Consider the following 11,333-nt stretch of genomic DNA (forward strand, 5'->3'; position numbering starts at 1 on the left):
AGTCTGGGTTTTGTACACAGTGGGAGCTCAATAACTCCAGAACCGTGGATGCTGTGTGACTCAGAGTAGGCTGGATGCAGCTCCAGAGGGTGGCCTGATTCAACTTCAGCTTACACAAGATGGGACAGACAGTAGGGGTTCAAAACATTTGCTGATGAAGAAAAAAAGAGCACTCACTATGTCCTGCTTTCCTTGTCACATTTAATCTTTTTTAAAATTTATTATTTCAATGAAAATTTACAGAGACTTTGGATTTCCATTTATTCATTGTTGCACTTTTCCTCCCTCCCAACCCTCCCCCTTAGTACACTACCCTCTTGGAAAAATAAAAACTCATTGTTTTACAATCCCTGCCTTCAGGTCCACTCCACTACGCAGCCTTCACTCTGGACTCCTGTCATAACAAAAATACCTAATCACATATCCCTTTTAAACCGTTTTTCCCTTCATCTGTTTCAACGCAGTATACACTATTAAACCCATCTTTCTCAGTGTTCCCCCAACCCCGAGGTTAGTCCTGTTTTACAACAGTGGCACCATGCAGTATTTGTCCTTTTGTGACTGAGATACTTCACTCAGCATAATGTCCTCCAGGCTCATCCATTTTGAATAATATTGCATGAGTTCCTTGTTTTTCAATGCAACATAGTATTTCATTGTGTGAATATACCACAGCTTCTCTATCCATTCGTTTGTTGATGGGCACTTAGGTTGTTTCCAACCCCATGCTATTGTTAACAAAGCCGCAATAAACATGGGTGTGCAGTCACATTTAATCTTAACAACCCCATTATTATCCCCATTTTTCAGCAGATTGAAACTCTGAAAGCCTCATTTTCTGAGGTCCGAATTCCAAACTTCTCAGTGCACCTCAGAGCAGGAACCACAATGGGTTTCTTCAGGTGCATGTTCTGACTAGGCTGGTCTGGGCTCAGCAGAGCCTCTGAATTTCTAACAAGCTGCCAGGTACCGGCCCCTATCCGAGTTAGAGCTCAGAGACAAAAGCCGGGGTCCCTGTTGTACTAAAAGTTGAGCGACGTGTGGATGCACCCCCGTCAGTCGCAGCATTTATTGCGTCCTGCATTTGGGCCCCAAACTCCAGAGTGGCAGGACTGCCGCCGAGGGGAGCAGGCCCAGGGGTCTTGCGGAACGTCCTCCGGGCGCCCAGCAGCGCTGTGTCGCTGCAGCGTGGAGCGATGGTGTCTGCTGACGCTGCTGCGCCTGGCGCTCCGCAACTTCCCGCGCGCGCCGAGGCCCGCCTCCGGGGCGGGGCGGGGCGGGTCTCGGCGCGGAAAACCCGGCCCAGCTGACCCGGAGCTGGGAGCCCTGGCTCGCTTCTGCCCCAGCGTGCAGGGTTCGGCCGCCGCCATGGCGGGCCCGTGCGAGCTCTCAGTGCAAGACCTCAACGATCTGCTCTCGGACGGCAGTGGCTGCTACAGCCTCCCGAGCCAGCCCTGCAACGAGGTCACCCCGAGGATCTACGTGGGCAACGCGTGAGTCCCCCCACCCCGGCCCTGGCCTTCGGCCTCTCCCCGGGAGCCCCGCCCACTGGAAAGCCGGGGCTCTGGGTGTTGGGAGGCGCCGGGCAGGGAGCCCGGGGGTGGCGTCCCTCTCGGAACAGTGACGGGGCAGGGAAGGGGCCCGAGGCAAAGCCCCGCGCGTCGGATGGCAGGACCGGGCCCCACCCCGGACAGCGCCCGCCTCCGTGTGTTGGGTGTGTGGGATGCATAGAGCTTTGGGGACTTGGGGCCCCTGAGCGAGCGACCCGGCCAGCTCAGCTGCAGGCCCGAAGCTGCCACCCGCCAGGGGCTCGGCCTTGGGCGGTGTCAGCCTTCCGTGTTCATGGAACAGGTGGTCCGCCGTCGCCCGGCCGGTCTCCTGCCTGCACGTCATGTGACAGCTGCCTGGCTCTGCAGTGAGGTCATCGCGGAATGTCTGCCTTCGCTGCCATGGCAACGGGCTGACGTCACAATCGTGCTTGGAACTTTCCGGCGAGGCGAGCAGCCTCAGCCCTGGGAATCTCACTAACCTGGGGTCGCTTTCCTCTTCTCTCCTTTTGCTTTCCAGAGAGGTTTGATTTACGTGGGGTTCTCGAATGATAAACCTCATGAGCCATCAATCACCTAGTAAAGGCTCCCTCACTGCCAGGAAATACAGTTATTATTTATTACTTCCAAGTTCCTATTACCAGGATAGGAACATTTTCCTGTTAATCAAACTGTCAAAAAGAATTTCTCAGTGACAGGAGATCCAGGATCAACCATTCTGAGAGGTCCTTGTCTTACTTGTCTAATGCTGTGATAAGAGAAACCACAAGTGGGTGGCTTTAACAAACAAAATCATTGTTACAATTTAGGATACAAGATACAAGTTCAAGTCCAAGTTCCCGTTCTAGCCAACAGGGTCCCTAGGGGCCAGCTCCAGCTGTTATTTCTTGGTCAAGCCTCCCTTCTCAGCTTTCCTTCCTCACCTCTCACCTCTCTATTACTGGCCACAACCCTAAAGGGACTCACTCTCCAGGTATCTCATTAAGGCTATGATGGGATTAGGGAGTGCTGCATTCCCCCCTTAATTGTCCTGCAGCTATTTGGTTTATCAGGATCATGGGGGGAGGTGATTATGTAGCTTCCACATAACATCATTATGCACAAGTCTTTTGGCTAACCCAATTCAATCCCTGAAGGTATGGAAATGCAGCCAATACAAAGAACACATGAGCATGTGTTACAGCTGGGACCAGGAGAACCGTTACCAACTTTCTAAGTTCCAAAGGGTCAAGGACTGTGTATTGGAAACCAAGAACTTACCCAGCCGCGCTCATTTCACACTGAAGCTTGAGGGACTGTGTGTCCTCCCTCCGTGCCATGTCAGTCCTTGCCACTGAGCTTGTCAAGGACTTTAAGTGGGGCAGGGGGCCTCGTTTCATGTGTGATATGTCTTATCCGTCATTCACTCACCATATTGAGTACTTAAACTGTGCCTCACCAGTTTGCTCCTAGGAGGCAAAGATTTTGAAAGTCTGTTTCACATACTCTGAGCATGTTCCCAGGAGGGACCAGGCCTTGGAGAAGGATATTATGCTTGATTGACAGGGTAGAGGGTCAGCACAAAAGAGGAAGACTGTGGATGAGATGAGTTGACACAGTGACTGGCAGTGGGATCAGCCATGTCAGAGATGAGAGGTTAGCTCAGGACAGGGCAAGGTTCGGAGCCCTTGTATTCACCTCCACAGCACATAGCGGCAGCTGTGTCAGACGCTGTAGGACACTCACTACTAGTAGTAATGATAACACTGGGCAATTTGCTGACTGTTGAATTCGTTTTAGAGAATGGGGATGAATGGGAGTGGCTCTTCAAAGCGAGTTATTTTAGTGTTGTCCTTTCTTTTGATCCTTGCTTTATAATCGTGTACAGTATTGTGTGAGCAAAAATCCCAACATTTTTTATATTGACTGACCTCCACCGCCCCCACTCAAGCAGCAAGAGGCCTTTTGACACAAGACGGAAGCCTATTCCTTAGGACACTTTGCATGTTTAGCATGGAGTGAGCTGGCCAGACGCTACTGTCACCACATCCTCGGTGGCGACCAAGGTGGTGGGGAACCTCTGCTGGATGCCGGAGTGGAAAATTCTAGAAGCCACTCTAGAAAACTGTCTTGCCCACATATGGAAGTTGGACCCTGAATCAGAATGAATGAAGACGAATTAGTGCCTTTGAATTGGGGTTCTGAAGACTTTTAAGTGTCCCATGGAATGCCAAAAGAAAAAATAAATCTGTCTTGGGGAAATGCATCGTGGTGCATGGATGGTGGAACTTCGTCTCGCACACTTTGGGCATGTTGTCAGAAGGGGCCAGTCTTTGGAAAAAGACAGTGCTGAGAAAGGTGTGGGGTCATAAAAAGAGAGGAAAACCCTCAGAGATGGATAGACACTGGCCTATAACAGTGAGCTTGGGCATAGTAGAGGCCCTGAAGATGGTTTACAAATAGGGCAGGGTTCAGAGTTGTTGTTCATAGAGTTGCTATGAATTGTAGTCTACTCAATGGCACCTAACCACAACACTTCTGTTAGGGAAACGTGGCCTTGACTGGGAGGGAGGTTTGACCATTGCTGAGATGACTTGAACTTCCCCACTCACTGAGAGCCCCTTAGTAAAACTAGGACTCTCTGTTCATCGCCTTATTAGGCAGCAGGCCTGCACTCCTCTGGCCTTTGATCTGAGTTGGGGGCTGGGAAGACTGCAGGCTGGCTGTCAGGACACCTTCTGCTCTTCGTACTGCCCCTTGACAGAATGAGCATGGCCCTGTCCTTCTGTCTGTCCTCTCAGGGCCAGAGTTGAGCTCTGTTGGGTGGAGATATTGCCATCCCTCCTTTTTGGTGGCGCACATGGGGTAGGCAATCTAAATAATTTATAAAAAATACTGCATAAAGTATAAAGTGCCCATTGAACTGAGATAACACCATGAAAGGAAGTAAAGGGACCACTCAGATCATGTAGTTTGTAATTTCCGCAGTCCTGCCGTTGGGGATGAGGAGTGAGGGGGTCACTTTCTCCCCTAGTGCTAACATCCAGAAAAGCTCTAGAAACTTGGCTGGTGGAGGTAGGCGGGAAGGAGAGAGGACCCCCGCCTGCCTGGATGTGCCCCTTTCCTCCTCCGCTCATCAGCCCAGGTGTGCTCAGCGCCTTCAGTGTGCCACGTCCTGAGTCGGTGCTGGGGGTGGAGACCTGAAGCCACCACGGTTCCTCTCTCCTGGAACTCACAGCCTGGCCATCGAAACTAACCAGCACAGCAAAGTGTCTGAATAGTACCCCAACCCCAAGGTCATCTGTTGTCACGCTTCTGATTCACGTTGACTCGATAGGACACAGGACTGCCCTGTTGAGTTTCCAAGGCTGTAGTCTTTACAGAAGCCGACTTGCCACATCTTTCCCCAACCCCCCAGAACTACTGGTGGGTCTGGCCTTTTTTGCTTAGCAGCTGTGAGCTTAACTGTTGCGCCACCAGGCCTGCTAGTTTGAATAGTAGCTCATACTGTTGTGTGTCAGACCCTGTCCGTGAATTGCTCACCTAACACTCCGTACAAGTGCAGGGAGTGAGTAGGTACGTTACAATTGTTCCTGTTTTGTTGGTGAAGGAAACTGAGGTGCAGGAAAGTTAAGTAACTTGCTCAAGGTTCCCTGGCAGGTAAAGTGGCTGAGCTTGACTCAGACCCCAAGCAGCCCAGCGCTAGACTCTGTCTTGAATCACTATTATCTAAGAATATGATACCAAATGGGGTGGAGGGAAGCTTGAGGTGGAAGATCAAGGGTGCATGTCTGCAGAGAAGGTGGGAGAGAGCGCTTCAGACAGAGGGACCGGAACAGTGCCCAGTCTATTTGGAGAAGCTGCCGGTTATTCGATAGGGCTGAAGAGGAGCAAAGGTCATAAGATGAGGCTGGAGAAGGTGGCAGGGGCTGGACTCTGGAGAGTTTGCTTGCATGTCGCGAGGCTTAGTTTCTTCCCTATCTCCTCCTGTCTCAGCCTGCAAGTTACCTATTTATCATCCTTTGTGTTATTTCCTGTCCAGATCGGTGGCTCAAGACATCCCTAAATTGCAGAAACTTGGCATCACCCATGTCCTGAATGCTGCTGAAGGCAGGTCCTTCATGCACGTCAACACCAGTGCCAACTTCTACAAGGACTCTGGCATCACCTACCTGGGCATCAAGGCCAACGACACCCAGGAGTTCAACCTCAGCGCCTTCTTTGAAAAGGCTGCAGATTTCATTGACCAGGCCCTGGCTCAAAAGAACGGTAAGAGGCCAGCGGGCCCTGAAAACAATGTATATGAGGCAGCTGGGGCTGGACTGTCCTAGACAACAATCCCATGCAGACCTTCCTCCTGGAAACCCTCCAACGTCCCCTCTCGGGGTGAGTGAGTGAGAGCGCTCTACTCACTCGCTGTTGTGGAGTGCCCTGTATATGGTACATGAGGCCATCAAGGAGTCCTTGTGCTTGATGGATTGTGCCTGAGGGTTGTTTGTAGGCACTTATAAAATGCTCTCTGTAGCTCCTGCACTTAAAGTAAATCTGAAGCGGCTACTGAAACCCTAGAAGGCCTGAGGGCAGGCAGCAGCTGGGCTGCCTTCTGCTTTTAGTTTTTTCTCCCTTTATCTTTTCCTCCTTCCTACAACCTCCACTCACTCCCTCCCCCCTCATCCCTCTGGGGAGGTGATACAGCCCAACACCCACAGAGACATTGATTTTGTGGCCCGTGCTTAGCCTGTCTACTACACTGATGCTTCTGTACCCAGCAGCCTCACCCTCCGAATGATTTCCAGTAAACCAGGTTTACTAGACTCATGGTCAAGACCTAGGAGACCATGGAATTATACTGTCAGGTCCTTTACAGTCTTGTCACCCCCATCCTAGCCCAGCTCCCTCCACTCCATCAGCATTGGACTCCGCCTTCTGTATCGATGGAGAACCAGGGTCCAGCTTGGGGAATGTGCTTAGCTCTTCTCTCTTTTTTTTTTTTTTAATTTATTTTATTTCATTATTTTTTGTGTGTATCGTCAAATCAGATCTGACTGATACAGGAGGAGATTGTTCCTCCTTCTCCAGCAAAGCATCTGGTGGATTTGAACCATGTACCTCTTGAGATTGCAGTGCAGCTTCTTGCCACTAGGCTAGCAGAGCTCACCAGCTCTTCTCTTAATATACTGACTTGCTAGCTTGCTGTGGCCTGAGCTCTCTGGCTTGGTTTCCTCTCTCCACTTGACTTCTTTTTTTTTTTAAATAATTAATTTTAATGAATGTTTACAGAGACTTTGGATTTCCATTCATTCACTGTTGTACTTTTCTCCCTGCCTACCTCTCCCTCCCAGATCGCTCTTCTCTTTGAAAAGTAAAAGAAAAATTCTTTCATTGGTATACAATTCACCACCATCACAATTCACTCCTCTGTGCAACCTTCATTCTGGACTCTTGTCATGACCATAATACCCAATCATATATTGCTTTTAAACAGTTCTCTCCCTCATCTGTTTCAATGCAGTATACATAATTTATCCAATCTTTCTCAGTCTCACCCCAACCCTGATGTCAGTCCTGTTCTACAACAGTCCACGTGACTTTTTCATGACTATGACTAAGACGCACCCTAGTCTTGAAAGTGACACATCCTTGCTCTGTAGCACTGTACAGAGGTCTTGGACACCAGATTTTGTTTCATTTCTTGACTGCTGCTTCTGTGAATGTTGATTGTGGATCCAAGTAAGATGAAGTTCTTGACAACTTCAGCCTTTTCTCCACTTATCATGATGTTTTACCCTTTTGTAAGGGTTTTTTTCTTTATATTGAAGTGTAATCCATACTGAAACTGCAGTCATTGAGCCAGATAGTGAACAACCAGCAAGTTAAAATTTAAACCTAGGTTCATGTAACTTCAAACATTTGGATTCTAAATCCTGCGCTGACAATGGAACTACTTGATGGGCTCATAGAGTACGGAAGGTCTGGTGCTCTACAGGGTATGGAGTTGTGCTATCAACCCAAAGGCAAACAGTTCAAATCTATAAGCTGCTCCATGGGAGAAAGACAGGTACTTTCTTCCTGCGTGATTTATAGCCTCTGAAAACCCACTGGAGGGTCAGCTATGAGTCAGTTCTGATTCAGTGGCAATGAGTGAGGGATGAGTTTTCCAGCAGCCGCCAGGGAGAGAATATTTTGTATGAAAGGAACAATATGCAAAGGCAGAGAGCTGAAGAAAACAAAAGCAAGCCGCGCCTTGTTGTTGCGTACCATTGAGTCAGAACCGATCCACAGCGGACCCCCAGCTGGTTTTAGAGGTTTTAATCACATGGGAGGAGATTGCCCGTCCTTCTTCCCCAGAGCAGCTGGTGGATTCGAACCACCTGCCTTTGGGATTGCTGTGCAGCTTCTTGCTCCTAGACTACCAGAGCTCAGAGACCTGTCACCAGGAAAGGTGTGTGGATTGGTGGTGGTGAGGGTGGAGCAAGAGAGCTCAGTTTGGAGATGGTGCAGGAGAGAAGTGCCAAGGACCCCACGGGGTGGGAATGGAGAGAAGCAAGCCTCGTGGCAGAGCTCTTGGGACCCCTGAACTCCTCTTAGATTGTGTCTGAAGTTTTGGGGTAGACCAGATGGTGAAGAGATCTGTCATAACTCTGTGTGATGAAGATTGAAAAAACAGTATCACACTCAGAAAAACAGTATCACACTCAGTGTCACAATAGGAGAGAATAGGAATAATTAGTTTACAGTTGGTGTCAGAGAAAACACACACCTATCACTCTAAGCATTTCAGTGCATTTCTTTTCATAAACATGAATATATGGGTACACATTCTCACTGGGCGTGTACCTAGGAGTGAGTTATTGAGCAGTAGGGATGCATGTGTCCAGCTTTAGCAGATACAGCCTCAATTTTCCAAAGTGGTTGCACCAGTCAACATCCCCACTAGCCACGTGTGAGAGTTCCAGTACCACCTCCCACCAACACTTGTGTGGTTTGCATTTTAGCCATTCTGATGGATTACATTGGATTACATTTCATGGACTAGAGTTGTGATGTGACTGGACAGCCCAGCTCATATTGCTTCTCTATTGCTTCTAGGCCGGGTGCTTGTCCACTGCCGTGAAGGTTACAGCCGCTCTCCGACTCTCGTCATCGCATACCTCATGATGCGTCAGAAGATGGATGTCAAGTCCGCCCTCAGCATTGTGAGACAGAACCGTGAGATTGGCCCCAATGATGGTTTCCTGGCCCAACTCTGCCATCTCAATGACAGACTAGTCAAAGAGGGGAAGTTGTAACTCGAGGGGGCTCCCACTGCCTCTCCGCCAGAGGCATCTGGGGAGGCTTGAGTGCCCCAAGCCGCCATGTTTAGGAGTCAAAGTGTACCCCACTCCAAGTATCACTTGCCAATGAGTCTGTCCTAACACAGCCCTGGGCCACTTCTCCCGAGGAGCACATAAAGCAGCTTGCTGAGAAGTGCATCCTCGCTCCCTGGTGTGTCCTGTTCTGTCGTTTGTGATGTCCTCTTCCCCAGGTGGGGGCCCAGAGAAGCAGGCCTGTGACGTGCATGCTTCTTCTCAGTGACTCAGGGCAGGGGCTTGTGTGGACGCCCACAGGGGCACCTCATGACCTTCACCACACTTCGGGGTTCTCTCCTGCGTGGAGATCTTAGCATCCTGAGCGCTAGGGAAGGAACTATGCAAACATGGGCCCTCTTCCTCCACCGTGTCTCTGTCTTCTGATCGCACAGCCTTGCACACCCTTTTCACCGACTGGACCACGTCATGAAGTCTAAAGCTGTGATGTCCCGGGTGGACCACACCCAGCGTGACATTGTCACAGGACGTGACACCACAGTGATTGTCTATAAAATTTTTGTGCAGCATTTCAGCAGAAACTATTTTTTATAAAAACATCCTGTAAGTTTGAAGAACAGAAACACATTTTTCTGTGGCAAGCTGGCTTACGTGGCTTATTTTACCTCCAAGTAAATAAGCTGATTTACTTTTTGAACTTTCAATGCACTCTGGCCAAAACTGTCATTATTCCTCAATAATGTGGTTTCTTCTGCACGCACTATTGTAATTTAAAGCCATAATTTAAATGTTGCTAGTTGTTTATGTCACTACTATTGCCATTACATTTAGTGATATGCAGGAGTTATGATTTCTAATGAACAGTAGTAACAGAACATGTTTTTAAAAATTTCTCTATGATCGGGTGTGGGAGGAGGGCCCTGGCAATACCAGGAGATATAGAACTGAGGGACACCAACCCCGGTGAGGCTGGTCTGAAGGGAATGGGGTCAGGGTATCTGCTAGCTGGGAATTCCCACAGAGAGACTTGATGTTAGATGTTTCCTTAAAGTTAGAGACATTTAAACTAAACGGCCCAACTGAGTGAGCAGACACTTTCTTGTGGGAGATTCTCCTCATAGAGTTTTAAAAATGTGTCTCTCTGGAAGGCCTTTGAGTGACTCAATTCATGCCACCGTTGGACTATTTTATTTCCACCCTCACCGTCACTTCATTTGTTAGAAGAGCGAAGTTCTGACCATGCTTGTATTTTTCTCTTTTTTAGAAAATAGGGTGTTGAGGCCCAGCCTATTTAAAAACCCCACCATTTGGAGAATTACAAGGGTTTTGTCCTGAATTATAGTGTTGGCCAGCCCCAGCCACTCACGCTAGCTGCTTTTTGTCTCCGTTTCTATTCCCAGAGTAGAGGGAGGAAGTTGGCCAATTAGAGCGTGACTGTGAGGGGGTGTAGGGGGGTGTCTCTGGGATAGGCAGCTGGTGGGGAGCCTGGAAGAGCAGCCCCAGGCTCACGCCCTGTGCTTTTACTCATGGTTCTTCCCTCCTGGAACATCGGCTGTAGTGTGACCACAAGAGCCTTTGGGAACCAAAGTGACTCAGCTGGACAGAAACAAAACATGGCGGAGCGTCCAAACACAGACAAGCAGCCTCGTTAGGACTTTCCCTCTGACGCAGTTGGGATGTACTAGCACGTCCCCTCACACACGTGTGCACCTTTGTTAGAATATAAGAATTTTGTTTTGAACACAGTGTTGTTAAGGCTTTACTTTTTTTGCACTGATGGAAAGCAGTTTCTTCAGGGTTGCACACCACTACCCAGCACAAAAATGTCTGATAAAAAATTTGTGCAATTAGCCACCACCTCCTCCCCCTCATTTTTCAGTAGATATAACTAGGATGTGTAGGGTCTTGTTCTGCTGGGTGTGCCAAGCTCCCAGGAGCCTGGAATTGTGGCAGGACTGCTTGCAGGGGGCTCTGCAAAAGGAGTCTTACCTGAAGTGAAATATCAGGGAATTGTGTTGAATCTTTGAAATTCAGTTTTACCTTTGAGTTCCCAAAGTTTAAATGGGGAATGTGCCTTCTTAAAGAGTTTACCAAGGAGTTTTTGTCTAGGAAAAGGAGACAATGCTTAGTTAAATAGTCTTGGGGCTTCACTTGGTGGTACAAGAATTCTCTGACCACATCATCCCTGAAGAAACCTGTCTTCTTTTCTGGACATCTGTCCAGATAGACCCATGTAAGAGAGCCATCACTAAACTGTGTACCTCACTTTATGATTGTCAGGTCACTTCCCCACTTAACCTAACTTGAGCCTCAAGAGGACCTTGTAAAATTGGTAGAGCTATTAGTGTGTTAACTCTAAAAAGAAAACGAAACTGGGGTTCGGAATGCTAAAAAGTGTGATTCTTGAGTTGCCTGGCTCGTTGAGGCAATAATTTAAGACCCTTGTTCTCTGAGGCCCAATTCTTTCATACCTTACTCTTCTTCAAGTTCAGCTGCTAAC

At 48.7% G+C, this 11,333-nt stretch overlaps 1 protein-coding gene across 1 annotated transcript; it reads left to right on the plus strand.

Annotated features, from left to right (window-relative positions):
* The first annotated feature begins 1,368 nt into the window (after positions 1-1,368).
* On the plus strand, positions 1,369-8,815 carry DUSP3 (dual specificity phosphatase 3). The gene is made up of 3 exons (XM_006897858.1): positions 1,369-1,493; positions 5,569-5,795; positions 8,616-8,815. The coding sequence occupies exons 1-3, from the start codon at positions 1,369-1,371 to the stop codon at positions 8,813-8,815; spliced, it is 552 nt and encodes a 183-aa protein (XP_006897920.1).
* Positions 8,816-11,333: the final 2,518 nt, after the last annotated feature.

Source organism: Elephantulus edwardii, unplaced genomic scaffold (genome assembly GCF_000299155.1).
Source record: "Elephantulus edwardii isolate Elephantulus edwardi_28Jun2011 unplaced genomic scaffold, EleEdw1.0 scaffold00216, whole genome shotgun sequence".
Taxonomy (NCBI): Eukaryota; Metazoa; Chordata; class Mammalia; order Macroscelidea; family Macroscelididae; genus Elephantulus; species Elephantulus edwardii.